This window comes from Hyaena hyaena, unplaced genomic scaffold (genome assembly GCF_003009895.1).
Source record: "Hyaena hyaena isolate Hyena2069 unplaced genomic scaffold, ASM300989v1 scaffold_295, whole genome shotgun sequence".
In the NCBI taxonomy this organism is placed as follows: Eukaryota; Metazoa; Chordata; class Mammalia; order Carnivora; family Hyaenidae; genus Hyaena; species Hyaena hyaena.
In genome coordinates, this window is record NW_024080928.1 from 706,630 (window position 1) to 733,121 (window position 26,492).

General features: G+C 42.9%; 1 protein-coding gene across 1 annotated transcript in view; it reads right to left on the reverse strand.

Annotated features, from left to right (window-relative positions):
- Nucleotides 1-26,492, reverse strand: part of ADGRG2 (adhesion G protein-coupled receptor G2) — an 82,501-nt gene that overhangs the window by 40,853 nt on the left and 15,156 nt on the right. The window contains exons 3-6 of the mRNA XM_039247408.1: nt 5,638-5,673; nt 2,143-2,181; nt 2,001-2,024; nt 558-596 (exon numbers count right to left, since the gene is read on the reverse strand). Coding sequence (XP_039103339.1) covers nt 558-596; nt 2,001-2,024; nt 2,143-2,181; nt 5,638-5,673 — 138 coding nt within the window. The remainder of the gene's footprint in view (nt 1-557; nt 597-2,000; nt 2,025-2,142; nt 2,182-5,637; nt 5,674-26,492) is intronic.

Below are 26,492 nucleotides of genomic sequence, written 5' to 3' on the forward strand. Positions count from 1 at the left end.
ATGCATCCTACAGAAATCAGAAATGAATCCAAGATGTTGGCACAAGGATGTTCATTGCAACAATTTCTAATAAAAGAGTAGACACAGCTTTATTAATGTTCAACATATGGTACACAATGGAATATGATCAATAGTAAGGGACAATGGAAAATACTTAGAATTCAATATGCAGTCAAAAGGGCAAGACATAAAAATCCATATAAACTATGACTATTTGTAAAAGATATATATATATATATACACACACATTTATGTGTATATATGATTCTGAATGGAAATATGCCAAATTATTAACAGTAATAGTCTTAAGAAAGTAATATTAGAGATGATTTCTATTTTTCTCTGCATTTTTCTATATTCTCCATTTGTTATGAGCTAAGATATATTACTATCATAAGTTTTAAGGTTATTTTAAATGGAGTGCTATGGCCATAACAGTTTGGAAGTTCAGGAATGTGAGAACACCAGAATCACTGTTCAATGTCAAAGTAAAACAAGTAGTGACTCAAGAAGGCAGAGAAGACAAGCTATTATATTTAGAAAGAACTTGATATTACCTGTTTTGTTTAAAGTGGATAATACACTCGAAGTAGCATCTGAAATAATGAAATAGAAATGAAGCCTAATTATTGACATGGATTAACAAATACATGCATTTTCTAGGTTCCTTAAGCATTTCACTTTTCCCAAATCCTAGAGCAGTTAGAGTTTTGCAAAAGCCAACAGACAGTACCAAACGCATTTGCTGCTCATCCCACCACACTATCCATTCTCCAACCCCCAGGCACCATTCCTGAGCAAGCATTCATCCATTTAAAATGCATTTCTTGAACACAGGTGATGTGTCTAAAATATAGCAACACTCCTCTAATTCTTAGATGGAAACAATCTCATTTATGTTTAATATTTTGCCCCTTTTTTACTCCATTATAATTAAAGACCCTAAGGGATATGATGTTTCCAGTTAATACCAACTTTATGATGTAGCCCTGTGGATGCTTAATGGTACACTCTTACAAAGCAATCATTAAGTGATTCTAGTTTAAAATTAAAATTCTGGAACATTACATTTAAGTACTTTTTAGAAAAATCTTATTTTGATCTTGTTTCACTTAAAATCCAGTTAAAAATCTATTCTAATTGGTATTTCTTTAAATAAAAATTCTATAATGTACTATTCTGGATGAAACTTTAGGGGTGAAAAGGCATGTATTACATGATCACACTTAAAAACCCACATACAATGGATTCAAATACTACTGCCAAAGGTATTTTGAAGGTGTTCTTTCACTGTAAAAAGTGATTAAACATAAAAACGATAATATCTAGCCCTTCCCATTGGGCCAAGTTTGAATTTAAATCCATTTCGACCAGTGTGAGTTTCATCTATGATTGTTTAGCTCCTTAACCACTAACCACACGGTGAGAGTTTTATTTTAACTGAGTAAGGGACTGTGAAAAGTGTAGGGTTTTGACTGCACAAAGACGGAGGCCATCTACCACCCACAGAGCGGGGCGCACAGAATGTGCCCTCCTGCCCACCTCCATCGAACACAGCCCAGTTCTCTAGCATGATGAAGAGGCCAGGTATTTTTTTTTACGTCATACTATTTAAAATTGATGAAACCATCTGGAAAAGGGCTGAAGCGTATTGAAGTCGCTGGATGTGCTTGCACATTTACACAATCTGCCACGTAAGACATGCTGGCACTGTGCTGGAGAGCAAGGGACACAGGGTACTCCAAATGTATTACCAGTTCTTTTCCTTTACAGAACAGTCAGCCTAATAGGGGGCTGTCCTCCCGCCATGATAATAAGGATATTGTCATTTAAGCAAAAAGTTTAAGTTGCTCTCCAGGGTTGATAGTTTTGGGGGTTTGTTTGATTGGAGGTTTTTTGTTGTTGTTGTTTATTTGAATATGAAAACTTGCAACAGCACTCATTATACTTTTATTCATATTAGCTATTATCAAATTTCACTGCTTCAGAAAAATCCTTACCATTTAGGCTTGTAGTTTCAACCTCTTTGGCCCCAAGAGGGAAAAAAAAAAAAACAGTAAAAAGGTTTAATTAAATCAAAAACTTAACAAATTGGGCGAAATCTTGGTTTGAATTTTTTCAAAATCTTGCCTGTAGTAGTACCATTGGAGTAGGGGACAAAACCAACAAGAGATGATTCAGCTGTAAGAGGAAAAATAACAAAAATTTTCTAGTTAATACTTTGAAACAATTATTTATTGAATTTTAAAGGAGTTAAAACTTTTGAGATGGAATTATACAAAGAAGTAGACAACATGCTAGCAGATCAATGTGAGTCTGCAAGCCCCATAATCACTCAGAGAATATACAGAGATGGCAGAGAAAGAACCCAAGAAATGAAATGAGTACAGCTGTCTCCTTTTACAGATAAAGAACTTGACACTCATGCCTCAAAGCTTGCTCCTACCTATCGAATATTATGGAAATAAGTTTAGAAACCATAGCAAAATATGTGATATACTACTTTCAAATCTTTCCAGCCAGAGAATTCTAGAAAATATTCTCTACTTTAAATATTTGTCAAACTACAGGGGTTCCTGGGTGGCTCAGTTGGTTAAGCGTGCCTTCAGCTCAGGTCATGATCTCACACTGCATGGGTTCGAGCCCCACGGTGGGCTCTGTGCTGACAGCTCAGAGCCTGGAGCCTGCTTCAGATTCTGTGTCTCCCTCTCTCTCTGTCCCTCCCCCACTCGCATTCTGTCTTCCTCTCAAAATAAAGACAATTTTTTTTTTTTAATTTTGTTGAACTACAATTATGAAACACATCAGCACATTGGCTCCATTCTGTTATAATGATGCCTGGCAACTCTTCCCGTGGTGAACTGAGGACTAAAAAAAATAAAAAAATAAAATAAAATAAAATAAATAAAATAAAATAAAATAAAATAAAATAAATAAAATAAAATAAAATAAAATAAAATAAAATAAAATAAAACAACATCACTCTCACTCACTACCTAATAAAATGTCCTGGTAAGTTATTTTAAAATATGGCTGCTACTAGGACAATCAATCAAGTCATAAACATCCCATGGAGCACGTCCACTTAGGGTGAGAGGTCAATCTACGACATACATTGTGCAAGTTTAAATATTAAAAAGATCCAATGGCTTGACTTCTACGTATACGCAGGAAAAGTAAACACAAACACTTAACGAGTGATACAAGCTCTGCAGTTGGCGGCCTGATACTCAGCCACGAGGACAACACTGGGTGTGTCAGGGCGCCTGGCCGGCCTGTCTGTTTCAGTCTGCTCATGCGTTGGCCGAAACACACACACCCTGTCTGTCCTACGTTATTGCTTCCATATTTTGTCACTTACTACAGTTTTTTTTTAATTACCAAGGATATTTCTTAAGAAATAAGACAGTTCCTGAGCAAACAGATTCAAAGTGTGGATACGGAATCCTTTGCTCTTGGGGCAAAACAAAATAATTGGTCAAGGCTGTTTTTCAATTAATGAGGATTAATTCTTCTGCAAGTTGATGAGTGGTAAGAAGAGGCGTGTGGGCACAAGCACCTGTCAGTCCCTGGACGTGCACAGGCTCCTACATCCCAGTTAGTGCAGGACCCAGGCTGTGACTGAAACCAGCGGGTGCGCGCAAAGCTCCATACGTCATGTTTCCACACGAACAGGATTTTGCTAAGATAGCACCATGATTAAGTCTGATGCTGGCTATCGAACTAGAAGAAAAATACAGTGGTTCATTTTACCCTAGCAGCTTAACAGCAAGAGGGCAAACTGGTGCAGTAAAAACAGTTTAGGCTCTGGAGGCTTGTGGTCCTGGGTTTGAATCTTTGCCCCATTACTTAATAGTTCATAATAATGATAGTTATTACTTAGTGGGGGTTTACTCTGTGTCAGGTGCATATGTTATCTCATTTCATCTTCACAACTACCCCGTGAAGCAGGTACTGTTATAGTCCCCGATTTATAGATGAAGAAACTGAGGCACAGAAAGGTGACGAAACTTGCCCAAAGACACACAGCTATCAGGAGGCGGGAGGGTGGTGGCTGAGTTCGAACACAAGTAGTCTGGCTGCACAGAATGTGTGAACATGAGCAAGTTTTATCCTCTCTGACCCTGTTTCCTGTTCTAGACCCTGAATATAATAATCCCTATACTGCAAGACTGGAAACTGCCTAAGATGTCTGAAGACTCCCAAGCACGTATATGTGCACAAGAAGTAACAGCTATCATTATTAACTGTATTTATTTATTTTTAACTTATTTACTCATTTTGAGAGAAGAGAGAGTGTAAGCAGGGAAGGGGTACAGAGAGAGAGAGAGGGAGAATGAGCGGAGGAGGGCAGAGAGAGAGGGAGACACAGAATCTGAAGCAGGCCCTCAGCACAGAGCCCGATGTGGGGCTCGAATCAACAAATCACAAGATCATGACCAGAGCCAAGGTCAGACACTTAACTGACTGAGCCACTCAGGCATCCCATGCAAGAGGGATAATCTTAAGCAAAGCAGGCTGCATGCTCACTGCTGAGCCCGATGTGGGGCTCAAACCCACAGACTGTGAGATCATGACCTGAGCCAAAACCAAGAGTCAGACACTTAACCGACTAAGCCATCCAGGGGCCTCTTAATTTTGTTTAAATTAATGAACAGAAGCTCATTTTGATACAACTAAGGATAAAATGTGAGTTGGCTCGCCCCTTAGCACAGAAGATTGTTCTGCAACATACGGTATACCAGAAAGAACGCAGAAGCGGGAGGCAGGAGAGCCATGTGCTGCCTGTGCGTAATGGGGGCAGGGAGCTGAGTGACCTTAGGTAAGTCGGTGGCACTTCACTATCTCATCAGCTAAGGGATGGGGCTGGACCACTTTATCCCTGAGGTCTGGTTCCAGCCAGCAGTCTCGAATGTGGGTTCTATTCCTGGTTCCTGCCACAACAGCCTAGTGAAAACTTCTCTTTATTTGCCTTCCCCTTCTGAGGAGTGCTAAGCCTTCCGAAGCCCTTTGAAACATATCTGTTCAGAGGCGACTGAGGAAGTATACTTAAGAGAACGTCTCATCCTCAAACATAGGAACATTCGGCAGGTGTATGTTCTTGATGCTCTTCAGGAGACCTGTGAGGTAGAATACTAACAGTAACGTTGAAGAACTTAACCAGCTACAGTCATGAAAACCTACGATTTATTCCGCAGATTTGTCCATAAATGTGGGGGAATCGGTATGCCTGCCCTCCTGTCTATGTGTGCTATAGCCTTTTTAGGTGTAGGTTTAATGACAGAATTTAATTGACCTTCATGGAAAAAGGCAACTTTGCTGTATCATGCCATATTTCATGGAGAACTTACTACTTTCCTGACATTCCCCCAAGGTCAAGAAATAACAGTCTTGGGGCGCCTGGGTGGCTCAGTCAGTTAAGCGTCTGACTTCGGCTCAGGTCATGATCTCACGGTTCGCGGCTTTGAGCCCCGCATCGGGCTCTGTGGGGACAGCTCAGAGCCTGGCGCCTGTTTCAGGTTCTGTGTCTCCCTTGCTCTCTGACCCTCCCCTGCTCATGCTGTCTCTCTCTCTCTCAGAAATAAATAAAACATTTTTAAAAAGTTTAAAAAATAAAAAAAGAAATAACAGTCTTACCAGATGGTGATAACAAACTGGAATTATCGGCATTCTCTGTTGAGGAAAAAGGTGATTTAAAGTTAGTTTAGTTCGTGCATGAATTTGTAGATGAACATCTTTAACGGAAGTGAATGTAAACTGAGTTGCAAACTGCTACCAAAAGAGGGCAGTATATTAATTTACTATTATTTTCAACAGCCTCATCAGTACTTCTTTTCAAATCAAATGGCTGGTGAAGCAATTCTTCCAATTTAACTGTTGACGGTGCTCTCTATATTGTTATATAATGATTCAATGCATCTTAAACTGAAAATGATGACTAAGAACTTCAACTGTTGGCTAATATTCGTTCAAATTTGTAAAAGTAAAGGTATCTATGGGCATAAACTAAACTTCCATTAACTGTGCTTCTTTTTTATTCTTTACTTTACTTTACTTTTATTTTATTTTATTTTATTTTATTTTATTTTATTTTATTTTATTTTATTTTATTTTAGTATTTGAGAGAGAGAAAGAGAGAGAGAGGGAGGCGGGGAGAGAGAGAATATCTAAACAGGCTTCATGCTCACACAGAGGCCGACCAGGGACTCAATCCCACGACCCTGGGATCATGACATGAGCCAAAATCAAGAATCGGAAGCTCAACCAACTGAGACACACAGGGCCCCCCCCCCGCCAACTGTGCTTCTTTTTGTACCTATTAGCACAGCCTTTATACCTATTAAGCCACTACTTATGAGTTAAACTAGATCAGATGCCTCTGAGTTTATACACTACAAGACTGTTATTTATTTTGAGAAGATGCTCGGATTCCTTAAAAGAAAAGTAATTCTATTTTTTTTCTCTGTGAAAAATATTACAACTTATTGGAGCAACTTCAGATAAATTACAGATAAGAAAGCAAATTAAACCCATTTATAATTTCACCACCCAGATGTAACCGACATTAACATTTTGGCATTTAGGGGGCGCCTGGGTGGCTCAGTCGGTTAAGCGTCCGACTTTCGCTTAGGTCATGATCTCGTGGTTCGTGGGTTCGAGCCCCGCGTCGGGCTCTGTGCTGACTGCCAGCTCAGAGCCTGGAGGCTGTTTCAGTGTCTGTCACTCCCTCTCTCTCTGACCCTCCCCTGCTCACGCTGTCTCTCTCTCTCTCTCATAGAAATAAATAAAAACATTAAAAAAAATTTTTAAAAAAACATTTTGGCATTTAGTCTTTGCTCTCGGTATGTATATCTACATATGTATATAGATATATGAATAGATATGTGTATATATGTATTTATATGTATAAGAAAGATCATATCACATAAACTATTTGTAACCTGATTTTTCTCATGACAGTATATCCTGAACATTGTTCTATATCACTAAACAATTTTCCATAATACCACTTGTGACCACTGTATAGCATTTCATTGACTGGATATACCATTAATTTATACAGCAAATTTCATTCTGATGTGTATAACTTTTCATGCTTATAAACAATGACTCAATAAATAGTTTTGGCTACATTTTGTATACAAGCTTGGCTATCTCCTTCACAAATTCCATGATTTTGACTGCCAAAATGCCCTACAAAAACCAAACCAATTTATACAACCCTCTGCAGTATATGAGTGTCACTTCCCCAAACTCTCACCCATGTGGGGGGTGTTCTTTTAAAAATTTTAATTTTTTAATTACAAAGGAATGATTATTTCCACAGGGGTATCTCGAAATACAATTTAAAAAAAAAAGAATACGTATGTTTGGAAATGAAAATTGCGCAGTGAAACATATCTGGTAGGGTCTAGAAGCCTAGTTTCCTGAAGTGGTGGTAGGGTAGATAAGGTAGATAGGGTAGGTAGGGTACTAGGGTAGGGTTATTTTCTAGGATCATTAAAGCACAATTCTGCTTGAAAGCAAGACTGAATGAGTGCTCAAGTTCCCATTACCCTGCAGCCAACAAGGCAAATGTACACAGAGTGGTTACTGCCTTGATGCCCCAATTTAATTGCAATTGCCTCCTTAGTCTGTGTCCTCCAATATAATCCTCAGGCCACTTCAATATTCCACCAATTAAAGAGTCTGTTGAGGTAACAGAAGCTTAATTTTTAAAATACTCTTGGGAGCACTAAGGGCAAATCAGTCATTCACACCGTAGTATGAATTACTTCCAACTGGCTGAATTCTTCTGATCCTGTAGTAAAGACCTACCATAATGGGCCATGTTGAAAAGTACTGGGATGAATCAACACTGAATATGGGCACCTCTGAGAATGACATTTATCGGTGTGGGCAGGTGAGGTGGAGTGGGCCAGGAACATGGCATAGGCAGGAAAAAGCATGAAGGTGCTGAGGAAGAGCTGAATACCAGGAAAGAGGGACGGAGAGTGATGTTGAAGGGCAACAGAGACTTAACGGTCTCCTCTACAATGCTGCGCAGGGGTTGACCATAGCCACCAATGGTTCCAACCCTGTCCACTGCTCAGTCCTCTGATCCACAGCCAGAGCTGGCCTCTGCCATCTTGGAACCTAGAGGGCTGCCAGCAATGGTCTACATTGATGGAAGGAGGACATTTCGTTCATAAAAGCCAGAGATTTTTCAATTGATATTGTCCACTTTTTTCTTTTGGCATTTTTTTCTTCTAGCCTGACTGCTGAGTGACTAACATTTTACTCATTTTTTTTCTCTCATTACAATCTTCCACATCACTCTTCCTGGTCCAAAATAGAGACGTCCCCATAGGCCTTACATTTTCCTGACTATCAGCCTGTTTCTCTTGGGCTCTTTCCGAACTCACTTCCCATTTGTCACAACCAAAGAGGTGGTCTGCATTTCCAGTGAGTCAAATATTTGAGCCCCATGCCATTCTTAGGAGACAAAACATTTCCATTGTTACAAGGATTCATAAACAAAGAAAGGAAAAACATTTAAAATTTTCAGATTTTCCTTTGGAAACATCCAAAGAGCAAATTTTAAAGCATTATTCATTTATTGAAGCTTCAATTTAAGTCAATAAATAAAATTATTATGATATGTCTATAAAACTTACTCAGTGTGACTCTCCAGTAATGTTTTAAAACCGAGTCTGTATATTCCAGTTATGAAGAGCAGGACCCTGGCATGCATACGCTTCGAATGGAAGCCAAAGACAGGAAGTGGAGACTCAAGAAACCGGCCTCCTCAATGGAGTCTCTTACCCCATGTCACCTCCCTGGTCTTTTCTCTGTTATCGCCACCACCTCCTAAACCCCAATGCTACGTGGCCAAGTGTGATCTGAGCACTGCCGTGTGAACAGCTTACTGGCTTTGCCTCTCCAACTCCATTAAATCCTAAAACGCATCCCTCCTTACCCCACATCACTTCCACACCCACGTAGTTTTTGAATTTGATAGTACTGCTGGTAACATCAGCCAAATAATTTAAGGTGGAAATCTCAGTGTATTAGCTTCCTGTTGCTGCTGTAACATATTACCATGAGCTTGATGGTTGAAAACAACACAAATGTGTTAGGTTAGAGTTCTGTAGGTCAGAAGTCCAATATGGGTCTTGTCAGACTAAAATCAGGGTGTCAACAGGCTACATGCCTTTCTGGAGGCTCTAGGGGAGACTGGGTTACTACAGAATTCAATTCCTTGCAGTCGTAGGCCAAGGTCCGCATTTTCCTGCTGGCTATAAACTAACTCTAGAAGCCACCCATATTTCTCAGATCACGCCTCATTCCTCCATCTTCAAAGCTAGCACGGTAGGATGGGGTGGGGAGTCCCTTCACCTGGGGCATGCTGCTGACTCATTCTTCTGCCTTCCTCTTCCACTTTTTTTTTTTAATTTTTTTTTAATGTTTTGTTTATTTCTAGGAGAGAGAGAGAGACAGCGTGAGCAGGGGAGGGTCAGAAAGAGAAGGAGTCACAGACTCTGAAACAGGCTCCAGGCTCTGAGCTGGCAGTCAGCACAGAGCCCGACGCGGGGCTCGAACCCACGAACCGCGAGATCATGACCCAAGCGAAAGTCGGACGCTTAACCAACTAAGCCACCCAGGCGCCCCATTTCCTCTTCCACTTTTAAGAACTCCCAGGATTAGACTGGGCTCACCTAGGCAGCCCACAATAATCTCCCTGTGCCACAGTCTTTAACTAGAATCACAATGTACAAAGTCCCTTTTGTTCTGGGAGGTCACCTATCTACAGGTGCCAGGCACCAGGGCAGGGACATCTTAGAGGCCCCATTATTCTCCCTACAATGCTCAGAAATCCAGGTTTCTTTTTAAAATATAGAAAATATAAATCACAAGGAATCACCCTCTATGGAAAACAAAATCTCACAGGGTTATAAGAGAAGGGCCTGGAAACCCAGAGTTGGTTTAAGCAATAGAACTGAGCGTATGAATCAAATGCTCGCTCTCTGGCCATTGCCCCTGACTCCTCCCTTCTCCAACCTCCATGTCCAGTAGGTGCTTCCCACCGTAACCTGGGGCTATTGTAAGGAGTAAAGAGAGACGGCGTATGTATGAGAAACAGCAACAGCACAACACTGGTTGGTGCTTCCTGTGAGGCAGGCTAATCCTTCATACACGCTTTATTATCTGATCAACCAACAACTCCCTGAGATAATGTGAATTCATTAGCATCAGTCCATTTTAGTGCTTGAGAAACAGTCTGGGCAAGGTGCAGTGACTTGTTCAAGGCCCCACCAGTAATTCACTGTACAGCTGACTTTTGAGCCCAGACGATCTGACCTCAGAGCCTACCCTCTGAGCCTCTACTCTATTCTGCTTCCAATGACAAACTATGTAGACCATAAACTAATATAAAAATGTAGGGGATTATTATCAATATTCCCTAAGCGCTCTCTTGTCCGTTCCTTCTTCCTACTGCTCCCTTCTAAGCCTAGGCCTTGGTCGCCTCATACTTGAGTGTAATATTAGAACCCCAGAATCTTCTAGTTGGAAAGGATCTTAATGGTCTTTGCATTCGACTTCTCGCCCCTTCAAAACGTTGAACAAATGCATACTATTGGCTCATGATCCCAATTTGGCTCTCGGGCAAGTTCTATCTTGCCCACACACTGGGAAACACGCTGAAGTTTTTGAACGTTTGAATTACTTACCTACATGTAAAAATCAGGCGATCTCAAATGAAATTCCAAATTTTCCCCTGCCAATACTAGGAGTTTTAGATGACGTCTTTAGGTCAGCACTCTGGCCCTCTAAAGCATACTCTGGCTCCAACAGCCAGTGGAGGTGGCTCTCTATTTTCATCTTAAAGTTTATTCCTTGACTACATCATTCACTCAGCAGTGTCTGTGCCCTTCACTTGCCATTTGTTGGGCATATACTGTTATTTAACTTTTCTACTGTATGTCTTGTGTTCCCAACTAGATGCTAAGCTGCTTGATGCTTTATTATCCTCCAGGAAGACATCCCAATGTTCTGTATCTGGTAGATGTTCATAAACATTTTTTGGATTGATTGATGACATCGTAAGGAGTCTCCATAGGTCAGGGATCAGTCAGGAACCCATGACCGGTAGGTCAAGAGCAGGAACTTAACACAAACAGTGCCAGGAGTCAGGACCTTGGGATACAAAGCACAGCAGGGGAACGGGAGGGAACGAATCAGACAGCAACGAGGTGGAGTCTATGAAGGAAAAGACTTGAGAGTATTTCTTAGACGGCTATTATTCAGAATCTCAACTTTGGAATACTAGTTGTAATTGCCAATCACAGCAGACAGATTGCTTGACAGACCTTACAAATGTGTGCTAAAATGGCCATTCAAATACATGTCACAAACATCATAACAAATTCAATGATAGCGTGGGCCGGTGGACCCAGGCAGGGCATGCAGAGGAAGGGCCATTTGATTTCTTTAGTGCTTAGTTCAGTTACCAGCTACAAGGCAAACGGGAGTCCAGCCCAGAAAAACCGCTCTGAAGCCCTTCCCCTTTGCCAAAACCAAACCTAAACCCTCCCAGAGCCAGGTAGCAAAGTTAAGCGCCTTTTCGGAAGCTAATCCTGCGGTTTTTGAAAGCCTGGCTTTGTTTCTCTGCGTGCAAAAGAGACTTCAGCTCGAAAAACAGTGTCCTCTTGGGCTGTTTTCGGTACCGAGAATCTCGTTCTCCGAGAGCTTCAGATGTTGCCTTCCCAGAACTGGTTTCACTGTCTGTTGCGCCCTATTTTTAAAAAGGTTTCCTTCATTCGAATTTGCAAAGTACTTTTGTTTCCTGGCAAGGAGGTGGAGGCACACGACCTCACCCACCTGGCGCTGCTGCCCCCAGAACCTCTGCCCTAACACTAGCCCTGCCCCGTCGGTGCCCAGTGAGCGCCTGATCCGCTTTGGATCCGCCTCGTGCACAGCTAGCCATCCCGTGGCGTTACCGAAATTGCCCAAGATGCCGACCCGTTCCCGGCTCTTGGCGACCTATAAGTATTTTACGACTGCAGTTGGCTGAATTTCGTTGGCAGCCAGTGCACGCTGTGGATGTATACAAATGGCGACATCATTAATAAAAGCCAAAAACAAAACAAAAAAAAAAAAAAATTCAATGATCCTGACCCTTCACTGCCCATAGAAGTGACCTCAATAATATACCCTTTATTGGCTCTTCCTCTTCTCCTAATGCCCTCTTCCTGTTCCCTGAAGTCACTTCCCCAACAAACTACCTGCACACAAGTCAGGGGAGGTCACAGCTGGCTGTTCCTGATGTTTTCATTTTTCTGCCCACTCTCTGAAGCCTGATGCCAGCAGTGGGGGTGGGGTGGGGGTTGTAAGCCCCTAAATGTGAGGGGGCTGGTGGCCTTAAATCTGGGACTATGGCAACACTAATGAGTATTTACTTCCAACACATTTGCCCCAAGTTGAATGGGAAAGATAAAGACTTCATCTTTGAGGAGTGGACTTAACCGAGATATGACTAGCCCCCTTGCGTGAATTTTTAGACCCAGCTGAAACTTGGAATCTGATGGCAGTCCTCCTCTGGACTGAATTACTATTCCATAGAGAGATGATTCAAAGCTAGGCGCTGCGCCCAGACACTCGTATATGGGAACCCCAAGCAAAACAATATTGTTTTGTTATTATATTGGCTCTTCAGGGCTTGGACAACAGATACTCCTCCAAGAACTGTATTTGCAGATTTTACTACATAATCAACAAAATGAATGAAAACAATTCTCCTTTGGAACAGCCGAGAAGTGTTTACTTGAGCTGTGGCTGTCTCACGTCACACTGCTCAATAAATGCTCTGACATAACATTTTTATTAAACGATTAATAATGACATCATTAGAGAAAACTTCAGCGGCTAACTGATGGAACTCCCCAAAGTGCAAACGACCACCAAGTCTAGTGGGCTTGGCCTTTACTGAACACTGGCAGTACACCCTTGCTTCTTCATGGAATCTCTCCCCCCCGCAATTCCCGTGAAACATATGACCTTCTAGCCACGTCTCATCTCCTCCTAACCTCCCCCCACTCAGCCACACAGGCCTCCCGGCTGCTCTTCCAACACACTGGCCATATTTGCACTTTGCACTTCCAGGTTTGCACCCACTGATTCCTCTGCCTGGAACACTTTCCCTCCCAAGAGCCCCTTGGCTTGTGCCCTGGTGCCTCCTTGGAATTTTGCTCAAATGTCACCTTCTCTGAGAAGCTGACCCAGACCACTCTATTCAAAATCCCAACATTTCCTCCCTTTGCCTGACCCTTTCCATCCCTTGATCCCTTTCCATCTAATAAGTATGTATATGTTTAGGTACGTGTATATTTTTATATTTGTGCGCGCGTGTGCGCGCACACACACACACACACACACACACACACGGCACTTAGATGGTGCGTCTCCTAACATTTTGTGCCCTAGACCCTTCACTTGCCTCACTCTAGGCCTAGCCCTATATCACTGATAAGGCTTTTTTTTGCCTCGAAAAAGCCAATTTTCACTCCCGTGGGGGCAATATTAGCCCCTGGAGAGAAGGCAGGCTCTTAGGTCGCTTACTCCCGGAAGAGATACAGCTTAAGGAAAGCAACATTTGCTTGGTGCCCCTCCTTTCCCTGATTCCCAGTCCTGTCTAGGGTAATTCTACTGTTAGTTGACAAATTCTTTCATGCCAAAGCACCTGTAACTCATGGGTCAGGGAGAGTTTCTTGTGGTAGTTTTAAGTGCAGAAGCACCTGGAAATGTAGGGGTAAGGGCACTGATGGTTAGAGTTCAGAAAGTTTTCTAGTCCCTCTCATTTTTTTAAAGTTTATTTATTTATTTTTGACAGAGAGAGGGCACGAGTGAGGGAGGGGCAGAGAGAGAGAGAGAGGAAAAGAGAGAATCCCAAGCAGGATCTGCGCTGTCAGCTCAGAGCCTGACATGGGGCTCTGACCCACGAACTGAGCTCCAATCAAGAGTCGGACGCTTAACCAACTGAGCCACCTAGGAGCCCATCTAGTCTCTTTTAGATCACACCACTCTTGGCCAGCTCACAGTCAAGCACTGACCCCCTTGCCATCTTAGTTTAGGTTCCCTGGGGGTGCAGAGCCTAGGATAAGGACTTGGAGACAAAATGGACTCCCTACTCTCCCCTCTCCCCAGCCCCTAGCACAAAACAATATATACTGTTTAATACAGCTATGAAATAAACAAGGAGGGTGATCGGAAGTGAGACGGCCAGAGAGGCAGCTGCAGTAGACTGGCCAAGACACGATGAGGCTTGAACTTGTACTTGGGAAGCTGGCACAAAAAGAAGTTCGACAGACACTTCTTTTTTTTTTTTTTTTTTTTACTGTTTTATTTATTTCTGAGGGACAGAGAGAGAGACAGCGTGAGCAGGGGAGGGTCAGAGAGAGGGGGAGATACAGAATCTGAAGACAGGCTCCAGGCTCTGAGCTGTCAGCACAGAGCCCGATGCGGGGCTCGAGCCCACGAACCGTTAGATCATGACCTAAGCCGAAGTCGGATGCCTAACTGACTGAGCCACCCAGGCACCCCTCGACAGACACTTCTAAGGTAAAATGAGAGGATGGGGGTGTCACTGAGATGGCGGGGTGCGAGGAAATCAGAGTCAGCCCCAATAGCTGATGTAACATTGCCCTTAATCCCTCAAGTGTGATAAGTAGGCTAACAACCTAGACTGTGAAACCCAGACGGCCTAGGTTCCAATCTGCCACTTGTTAATTCCCCACAACTTTTATAATCCTCCACTACATAACTTTGGACAACTTGCTTGCCCCACCCGCACTTCAGCTTCAGGAAAATAGGGATGAAGATAATCACAATAGGACGTACTTCACAGGTACTACTATTACAGTATTGAGGAGAACACACAGGAAATTCTGCTCATGTACGTAATTAATACTATCGTGCTCTATTCCTTGTTTTCCCAGTGACTTTTCTAAAACTGATTTCTCCCTTCTGTTGAACTAGATTTCCGCTTCACTTTCTTTTTTCTTTATATAATTTGCTTCTGATTTTCAAACACGTTTGGGATCACTTTGGAAACTTAAGGAAAGAGGCAGAAGTCAAAGGGTTTCAGGAGATCTGGTGACTATAACTTATCTTTAAGGTCTTGCACAAAGTTGAGACCTGGCAAAATTTCAGGAGAGAAGTTAAAGGCACATCTAGTCATGACGTTATTAGGTTGCCCTCTAGTGGGATGTGCAGGCGCCCTAGGGGTCACTGGCTGGCTTCTAAAAATTAACATTAGTTTCTTTTCTAATTATAATAATAAGGTGGGTTTAAGTGGAGAAAACTGTGAACCACAGAAAAGTATAAAGAAAAAAATGTTTTTAAATAGTCATCAGAATCTTTCTACTCAGAGATGGGTCAGCCAGCTGTACAGACCTTCAGACTATCTTTGGGCTGGCTGCAGAACAGAGACACTTCAATAGAGGCTTGGAGATGTTAGCATCATGTTTTATGGAGAAGTATTAACAGATATAAAACTGAACTTGTTTGCGTGCTAGCATGTATGGTGTCTTGGTAATGTAGCTAAGGTGCATTTGCCAGAATTCCCTTTTCTGTATGTTTCTGGGTTTCATGGGACACGAGAGAGTGTCTAGTGGGAGACGTGGGCAGAAGTGGGACAGCAGCCGCCTCACGTCATTCATGTGAGGGGGCTGCCAGCTTACAACTGCCCCACCTCCCCCTGCACACACTTCAGCTTCTCCGACTCCTGGACGAGGTGTGCATTTAATTTCGTGCTAAGGAGGGTGCCTGGGGCACTCAGTCGGTTGAGTGTCTAACTCTTGATTCTGGCTCAGGTCATGATCTCACAGTTCGTGGGATCGAGCCCCATGTCAGGCTCTGTGCCGTCAGCACAGAGCCTGCTTGGGATTCTCTCTCTTCCTCCCTTTCTCTCTCTCTGCCCCTCCCCCTCACATCCTCTCCCTCTCTCTCAAAATAAATGAACGTTAATTTTGTGCTAAGGGCCCAGTTTCTGCAGGACAATCATACTACCAAGGCCACAGGTAACAAGAACTGACACGATTATCAGTCTGTTGTGGGTTCCAACTCGTTCCTGTTGTCACCCATCTTACCGCCCTCCCTACGGCCTTCCCATTATAGATGTCAAGTTCTGGCACCAGATGTGAAGTCAACAGCTTTACAGAGACTGCTTAGCTGGCTCCCACAGCTGTATAATGTCAAATCCCTGTGACAAATTCCTGTGTGTGTGTGTGTGTGTGTGTGTCCCTAGTGATTCTCCTTCTGTGACTGAACCCTAACTTAAATAGTATGAAACTGGAAAATTCTGAAGCAATTAGGACAAATTATCTATTAGTGCACAGTTCACTACAGTAGCCACCAGCCATGTGTGGCTATTTAAAGTTATTTTAATTCAAGTTAATTAAAATTAAAATCCAGTTCCTCTGTCACGTTTCAAGTGCTCAGTAGCCACACTTGTTCGGTGGCTACTGTACTGGACAGCACAGATACAGAATACTCCCATTATCGAAAGAAATCTCTGTCACCAGGCTGCTCTCTAGTGACAATGGCTAGTATGGACTTTCTTACAACATGTCAGCTGCATTCCAGGCAGCTCCGTGCACACTGACTCATGCCATCTGCATATAATTCTATGAGAAAGGTGCTGCTGTTTTACAGATAAGGAGACTGAATCACAGTGATTAAACCCCTTGTTACAGTCAGAGTAAATAAATGGTAGAGGTAAGATTTGACCCCAGAAAGTCCAGAGCCTGTAGTCTTTTTTTTTAATGTTTTATTTATTTTTGAGAGAGAGAGAGAGACAGCGTGAGCAGGGGAGGGTCAGAGAGAGAGGGAGATACAGAATCCGAAACAGCCTCCAGGCTCTGAGCTAGCTGACAGCACAGGGCCCAACGTGGGGCTCGAACCCACAAACCATGAGATCATGACCTGAGCCGAAGTTGGATGCTTAGCTGACTGAGCCACCCAGGCGCCCCAAGAGCCTGTAGTCTTAACCTTAGGCCAAACTGTGAAGGTCTCAATGGCCTGGGTTAGCACAAAGGGAGTGAGCAGGTGACTCCGGTGGGCCTCGTGCCATCAAAGGACTCTCTCCTGACTCGATGATGACCATAGTAGTGACCATAATAGCCTCCCCCAGCCTGGACTGTATGAACGTGGGCTCTTATATGATCTTAAGAAAGAAAAGATGCCTACCCCACCTCACCCTACCTTCCAACGGCAGAGTGAGATGTACCGACAACCCTGGGGAGAAGGGTCATAGATGCATTAGTTAAGGTAAGGCAAATGGCTGCAATAATTAAATCCTAAAATCCTAGGGGCTTACAAAAAATAGAAGCTTACTTTCTAGGTGTAAAGTCCAATCAGCAGCCTATGGGGCAGCCTATCGGCAGCTCAGTCAACTTCAGCTCAGGTCATGATGTTGCAGTTTGTGAGTTCAAGCCCCGCGTCGGGTTCTGTGCTGAAAATCTTGAAGCCTGCTTCAGATTCTGTGTCTCCCCCTCTCTCTGCCCCTCCCCTGTTCATGCTCTGTCTCTCTGTCTCTTTGTCAAAAATTAATAAACGTTAAAAAAAAAAAACCCTTAAAGTCCAAGCAGCAGTGTAGAGTGGAGGGTGGGGTGGTGCAGAGAGAGGGGCGTCTGCTCCATGCAGGCACGGAGGGGCCGGGCGGACAGAGGCACTGCCATGTTCAACGTGAAGATCCCAAGTGTGCTCTGCAGAGCTACATCCAGCAGGCAAACAGGGCAAGAGAGTGAGGAGAATTAATGGCCAAGGCTGAAAGTGGCAAACATCCCTTCTGCCCGCATACATTATTAGGCAGAACTCAGTCACATAGCCACTCCAAATTACAAGGGAGGCTGGGAAATACAGTCTAGCTGTGTGCCAAGGAAGAAAAAATTAAAGTCTGGTAAACTGCCAGCCAGTCTCTGCCACATCAGATTTGAGTGTCATGGAATAATTAATATCCATTAAACTCGTGATGGGACAAAATTAATGCTAAAATTACTCTCCCCAACCACCATTTTCTCTCGTTCTCTGTCATGATATGGACAAGGTCAAAAGTCAAGGAATCAGTATGAATTGGAGGAGGTAGAGAAGTCCTTGCCACTTTGAGGATACTTATGAATTCCCCTTCTCTGTGACTCACCTCCCTAGTTTGCTCCTGGCAAACATCCATATCATGATTTTTTCATGATCCTCAAGAGTAGGACTCCCATGTGACAAACCATTTCTATAAATAGACGCATTCTAGTGAAAGCCACTAACAAAAGCTGAAGTATGGATATTCCTGTTACATACTACTTAGCTGCAAAAGTTGTATATTTGCGGGCACCTGGCTGGCTTAGTTGGTAGAGCATGCAACTCTTGTTCTCACAGTCATGAGTTCGAGCCCCACATTGGGTGGAGACATACTTAAGGAAACAAAAAAAATTATTTTAAGGAAAAGTTGTATTCGCAAGTTGTCTCTATTTTGAGGCCATGTAAAAAGCTTTGCTATAGCACTTCTGGACGGAAAATCCTTAGCAGGCCTTTTGGCCTCTGTATGTTAGTGGCTCGTGTTCTAATGTCTTCACCTTATATTGTCTTGGGCTCATCATGAGCTTTGAAAGACTGATCTGGGACTCCTCACTTTTAATAATATGTAATGTGACCTGGTAATCTCCTCCATCTGAATGAAGAGCCATGTCCATTTATTTCTAATAAATGAATGAGCATACCTCCTTAACCAAGCTATAAATGTGATCAGGAGACTGGGCTCTTGGGGGGTGCCTGGGTGGCCCAGGCAGTTAAGCGTCTGACTTGATTTTGGCTCGGGTCATGATCTCTCAGTTCGTGAGACTGAGCCCTGTATCAGGCTCTGCGCTGAATGTGGAGCCTGCTTGGGATTCTCTCTCTCCCTTTCTCTCTCTCTGCTCTTTCCTCCCCCCACCCCATCTCCCACTCATGCTCTCACTCGCTCTCAAAATAAATAAAAAAAAAAAAAAAAAAAAAAAAAGGCTGGGATCTCAAGTGAGACTTACTTGGTTTCAAACCCTGGCTCTGCCTTGAGGAAGTTTCTAACATTTCCCTGCTTGCATTTGTACACCTGTAAAATGGGGGTGATTACTTTGCATGAAATTATATTACATTTATATTTTATCACAGTTCCAGCAATAAACTATAATTATTAATTCAGACTCTGTGCTCTTGAATAAAGTTTACTTTTATGTAATAATGGGGTCTATTTTCCTTTTAAGATTTTATTTTTAAGGAACCTCTATGCCCAATGTGGGGCTCAAACTCACAACTCTTGAGATCAAGAGTCACATGTTCTTCTGACTGAGCCAGCCAGGCGCCCCCTGATTTTTTTCTTAAGGCAAACGACATATCAATAATTCAGAGGGGCATTTAAAAAATTATGAAGATGGTTTCTTTCCAAAATCTGCATGTACGTCACTTCCTTCCAACTATAAAACATTCTTATGTATTCACTAATGCTTGATTAGCAGGACTATAACTTACAACACTGTCTAATTCAAGTTTCCATAGCTTAGGATCATAGGGATCTATGTCCTAGAAAGACCATGGGCTCCATCTCTACATCACACATCAGGAAACTGAAGTTCACAGAAATTCATTTTAGAGGTAAGGGAGACTTGAAGATGACCTAGCACAATTTTCAAATCTAGAAAACCGGCAGAGGAGAGGTAGTCACTTAGACTATATATCATTAATTCAAAGCGTGTTTATTTGCCTCCGGTAAGCTACATGAGAAAATTAGAGTGTGATTTTTTAAAAATAGTTTATTGTCAAGTTGGTTTCCATACAACACCCAGTGCTCATCCCAACAAGTGCCCTCCTCCATGCCCATCTCCCCCCTTCCCCTCCCCTCCACACGCATCAGTCCTCAGTTTGTTCTCAGCATTCAAGAGTCTCTCATGGTTTGCCTCGCTCCCTCTCCCCCACTATTTCCCCCCTTCTCCTCCCCCACGATCCTCCATTAAGTTCCTCCTAATCCTCCTATATGACTGTGATTTTTAAAAATTACAGCTACAGCTGGTTTTCTACTGCTGATCACAAAAACTGGATACAGTTATGTATGTCTTTGCTCAACACAAAAATGAAAAAATTCTTAAATAAATCATTTGAAAGATACTATCTTTTTAGGGCTTGGAGTTAGTGGAAGAAAAGAATTACAAAATAGGTTATAGGTAGGGAAAAAACTAGAGACCAAACTAGCCCACCCTCCTCACACTGTAAGTGAGGAGACAAGCTCAGAAACATGGAGGGATTTGCCCAAAGTTCATTCATTTGTTAAAAATTTTAAAGCCCTACTGCATATGCCAGGGACTAGGGTTACAGCAGGAAATAACACCAAGCTCCCAGCCTCAAACAGAGCTTGCATTTTAGTCATATCATGCAACTCACTTAAAAGTATTAAAACTCTGCTTTCAAAATATCCTGTAACCGAAATTTTTTTTACGAATTCAAACTCAACCCTTCCTGCCTGTCCACTAAAACTCAGAAGGTTAGACTTTACTATGAATCCAAATCAGTGTAATAATAAATCACATATTAGGAGCAAGACAAAAAAAAAAAAGACTATACAGTTGAAATACAACGCCATATAATAAGAAGTATGTGTTCAGTTCTTATTTGATTAATGAGATCATTCTAAGCAATTCGAATCTATTCACCAAAGTGAGACTATTGTCTATTTCATATTTTCCATTTCTCTCTTCTTTAACAAAATTCTATACTGTAATGAATATTATAGCAACAAGAATAACTTTTATTTCAAGCTATGTGCATTACTAAAAGAAACTAACACAATTGCCACAAACATCATTACGAAAGCATCCTCAATTTATACTGATGGCTTTATACGGCACTGTGATCCTATGAACACAAGACTTCTCGCCAAGATCAATATGTTTCTTATTATTTCCTTCAAGTACGGATACACCTGCCTCAAGGTACATTTCAACAGCATATTCCCTTGGAATATCAACTTACTCCCTAATAGATTAAATCAGTGGAGCTATTGCTTTTATTCCTCAGATCTCTCTCAATGTTTATCTGGTCCTTTGGGAGTACAAATCCATTTCAGGACGAATGAATATGGCTAAGTTTCAATCAGTCAAAGTTGCATAAAAACCATCTGCAACTGCTTCAGGGACTAAACACCGAGGAAGCAGTTAAGAACACAGGTTCTAGAATCCCAGCATCTCCACTTTCCAGCTGCGTGAACTTGGAAGTGACTCCAACTGTCCAAGCCTCAGTTCCCTCATCTAGAAAATAAGGGATTAACACTTGATTGTTGCTATTGTCAAGACCAACTAAAGTAACACATGAAGCACTTACAGGGACATAAAGCATAGCACAACTGACCCTTGAACAACATGGGTTTGACTACGTGGGTCCACTTATGTGCAGATTGTTTCAATAAATACAGGCCGGTACTGCAAACGTATTTTCTTTTCCTTATGATTTTCTTAATAACATTTTCCTTTCTCTAGCCTACTTTATCATAAAAATACATTGTATAGGGGTACCTGGGTGGCTCAGTCAGTTAAGCGTCTAACTTCGGCTCAGGTAGGATCTTATGGTTTGTGAGTTCGAGCCCCATACTGGGCTCTGTGCTGACAGCTCAGATCCTAGAGCCTGCTTCAGATTCTGTGTCTCCCTCTCTCTCTGCCCCTCCCCTACTTGTTCGCGTGCTCTCTCTCTTTCTCTCTCACAAAAATAAACATTAAAAATTTTTAATACAGTGTATAATGCATATGACACAAAATATGCATTAATCAACTATGTATGCTATCAGTAAGGTTTCCGGTCAACAGTAGGCTATTAGTTGTTCAGTTTCTGGGGAGTCAAAGTTATGTGCGTGTTTTTGACTATACAGGGGTCAGCACCCCTAACCCCCATGTTGTTTTCAAGAATCAACTATAAACCTTTGAAATGTTAACCCTTATTGTGTTAGAATGTTTTCAGGGGCAAGTCACAGGATACCCAATTAAAAGTACCATAAACACTAAAGACATTCATTTAGCCCACTTAAGAAACCTAAAGCAGACAGTTCTAAGAGGGTTCGTCCTGCAGCTCACGGAGACCCAGGCCCTTTCTATCCTTCTGTTCTCTCATCTTCAGAATGCTGTTCACTCAACACCTACAAACTTTCAGGGTATCTCCATTTTCCACTGGCACTCACTACTTCCTCTCAGTGTATTTAAGATGGCTACCACCGTTTCAGGCATCAAATCCAGACCCAGAAACATCCAGATACAGCACTATCTGACAGAACTGCCTGCAATAATGGAAATATTATGCATTTGTGCTTGCATCTGCATTCTCCTTGAATCTCATTTTAAGAGTGGGTAAATTTGGGGGGCCCCTGGGTGACTCAACAGGTTAACCTTCTGACTTCAGCTCAGGTTATGATCTCACGGCTCTTGAGTTCGAGCCCCGTGGCAGGCTCTGTGCTGACAGCTCAGAGCCTGGAGCCTGCTTCAGATTCTATATCTCCCTCTCCCCAACTTATGCTCTCCCTCTCCCTCTCTCAAGAATAAATAAACATTAAAAATTTTTTTAAAAAAGAGTGGAGAAAATTTTCCTCAAATTCCACCAGGAGATTTTCCCATGTGTCTCATTGGTCAAAAGGAAGTCACATGCCCACTCCTAAAATCAAACACTGACAAGGAACAGCATTTCCACAGTTGGCTTAGAATAATTAGGATTTGCTCCTGAGTCATGTGGAAAGGAGCGAACACCCTATGAAGCCAGGGCTTGGCCAGCAAGTCAAAAGCAAGGAATGGTTGTCATTTAAATTTGATCAGTAGTATGTGCTGTACCATTTCTGCTCTGTCTAAATCAGAGATCTGTAAACTATAGCCCAAGGGCCAAATCCCGTCATCCAATTGCGTTTGTAACAAATATTTCATTGGTGCAAAGCCACACCTATTTGCATACTGCCTGTGGCTGCTTTGCCTACACCAACAGAGTTGAGTAGTTGCCACAGAGACTGTGTGTGACCCATGAATCTAAAAATATTTGTTATCTGGCTCTTCATAGAAAAAGTTTGCCAACCCTTGGTCTAAAAGGACATTCCTTATGATTAAAATCACCATGGTTAAGAATGCTGGCTACAGCATCCTCGTATGGCCAAAAGCAAGCACTTTGTGCAGGCTGGGGTTGAGGATGGAGTTCTGGAGAGCTGCTTTCAGGACCCTGATAGCATTTCTTACTGAGTAACTTTCAAAGTTACTCCACTGCTTTAGGCTTCAATCTTCTCATAGCAAAGTGAGATGATACAATTTTCTTTGCCCACCTCAGCGGGGACATGGTGAGATGATGTATAGCAAGGTGTCTTGTAAACCATGAAGACCTACAGAAATATCCAGTTGGATTGTTGCTACTGCTGTTTTTTTTTTTTTAAATAAACTTTATTTATTTAGTTTGAGAGAGAGAACATAAGCAGAGGAGGGACAGAGAGAAAGGGAAAGAGAGAATCCCAGGCAGGCTCCGCGCCGTTAGCACAGAGCCCAATACACGGCACAAACTCACGAACCATGAGATCGTGACCTGAGCTGAAACCAAGAGTCAGCCGCTCTACCAACTAAGCCACCCAGGCGCCCTATTTGCTGCTGCTTTTAATGTCCGATACTGTGAATGTTGCTACCGGATCGTACCAAGAGACACTGGACTTTTCCACAAGGAACAAGGTGAGGGTAGCACTGGCAACTGGTTGATTTGCCAGTCAGCAAAAGCCACTTCTGGAGCTTTTATCAGTTTAGAAATCAAGACATTCATTGGCTTTGCTGTAACTTTAAGAACCTTTGAAATCACCTTATGTAATAAAAATGTAGTTTAAAACATATTTTAAATAGTTTCTAATTTCACATTAAGAATTTTGAATAGGAGAGCAGCTTTGAAATGAGGCAGCAGACACGAGTGGTTCTAGTTCAAAGCAGATGCCAAGGATTCCTGGTAAACCCAGGACAGTGAACGAGGAATCTGAAGACTGTCCCCACTGGTTGACTGAACGCACAGAATCTGAGAGTTTGAAGGAATCTTAACAGGCGATCTATCAGCTGAGACCCTTCATCATACGGAGGAGAGGAAATCATTCTTCTAGAGTAATTCTCGCCGACGAGCAGCCACTTCACGGAGGCCTGTGCGGACATGACAGGAGCAACGTAGGCTGTATCAGAGCTCACTGGGCTCGGAAGAGGGCCCTGCTGGTGGTGTCAGTTGAGGGGAGAGACTCACGATGTAGAGTATCTCTAGGCTTTTGACTAGAGCCACAAATCAAAACTAGTCAAACAACTAGAGTTTATTGAGCACTATGTGCTAGACTATGAAGGATACAGAGAGAAGATGTCATCACTCTTACCCACAAGGACCTGACTAGGTATTTCCTCATACTTCAGGTAAAACCAGAAGGAGGAGCAGAATTCAGGGTATGATGATCACCTTCTACAGTCCCTAGCAAAGTGTCCTAACACAACTTCAGTGTTTTAGTATGTGTTCATTTTAAAGTTAGTTTAAAATTTATGCACAGAATTTAGATGTACAAACAGTAGCAACAATAAACAAACAGATAAAAAAATACCCAAGCTTCCTTTAATGTCTAAGATGGCTCCATCTTATTTTGGAGCCTCTATTCCAGAGGTTCAGGAAAAGGATTCTTAAACCTAATGATTTGAGGTAGCTCTCTCTTTTGCTCTAAAATGATCTCCAGTTAAGTCAATGTCTTTTGGATAAATGCACAATCTTTGCAGTCCCTCCTCTTCCTTCCAGTAGTCAATATGGCTTCCAGGTTGGGGATGGGGCATTAGTGTCCTTCTGGCAATAGGGAGAAGGGGCCTGGATCTGTAATCCCACCCCATGTAAGGCACTGGGTTCTCAATGGCCTCTCCAAAGATCTCCCTCACCCTGTGGGGTTCCTGGGTATCCAGCTGGCATTCACTGCTAAAGGCTGTGTCACTGGCCCCCGTGGTCAATTCTCTCAGTAGCCCACCCTGGCCTGCAGGTCCCTCTCTTGCTGACCCAGGTCCCCTCACATCCCAACATTGATTGTCTGTCACATCCTGCACCTGGCCCTTGGTCTAAATTGTCTACACCATCACTTTTGCAGCCCTGCCCCTGCCCCTGGCTCACACAACAGTGACACACGAGGAACATAGGGCCAATTAGAATCTGTACGCTGCCCCACAAGAGACAAAAAAGGCTTGAAAGAGACATCATCTCCAGCCTTCTTTCTGCCTAAACACACTATGGCACCATCTCTCATCTCTACCATGGCCCCCGTGTTGATGTACAGGCTGCTATGAGGAGCTCTGACCAGGAGTTCTAAGTGCAACGTCAGACACAAAATGTCCTCTGCTTTCACCTTCCTCCTCAACCTATCCTGAGACTCTGTCATTCCCTGTCACCACCACTAGCTGCCAGGGAAAGAGTCAGGGTCTACCAGCAGTGACCCCATGCCTGGGGGGGGGGCGGGTAGGGGGAACTCGGGGGGCTGTAAGATTGGCTGAGCATCAGATCAACACCATGGTATTTATAATCGCATGTGTACAGATGGAGAACTGAATGGGAAGGAGCGCAGCACCTGGTTTGGTACCGGGAAACAAAGTCAAACAAGCCAGCTTCTCTGCCTTTCAAGAGCATTATAGTCTACACTCCCACAGCTCTAATGGTCACCGCACACTGAAGAACAAAGACTTGGAAGGACAAAGCATGAGAAGGTAAGAAGAAACAAGACACTGAGGCCTTGGAAGAGGGGAATTAGAGAGGAATCTACCATTGGAAATGCCTGCAGTACAGAAAGATCTAGGCCCAGACCAGAGAGAGAAAGTTGGGGATTACAGCTCATGAGCTCACTAAACTGGCTCAAATGTGTAATTGTTTCCAAATGGGGAAGACAGCTCTGCAAGAATGAAATTATAACCATCTTCCACTATTATGTCATTTCACCCTCTGGAAAATAGTTGTACCTAAAAGAAGACCTCCTTCAAAGAGAGAGAGAGAGAGAGAGAGAGAGAGAGAGAGCGAGAAGGAAAGAAAAAAGAACAAAGGCATTGGCCCAGCTCAGGAAAGCTAGAGGCTAGAAAAAAGTATGGTTACCTACCGAAGCTCATCTGATCCGGGGTTCTGGTAGACCAAGAGCGACTTCCTCACACATTACCAAATTAGACAACTGAACATGTTAAGATCTAAGGATTCTCTCTGTTGGCCAGTGGCCTAACAAGGCAGGGTCAGACCCACCTCCCCTTACTGCTAATTAAGAGCTACCGAGTCACCTCTCAGGCTTCCAGGGTGAAGCTACTACGTTTGCAATCCAGATGTCCCAGAGGGAGGGTAATGGCTACTCTCCGGCTGCTTACCCCAGGTTCCCTCTCCGCCTTCTCCCCATGCCTCACTGACACGTTCATTTAGTCTTCACACACTCACGAGGCAGCCTGGTAGAGTGTGAAGAGGAT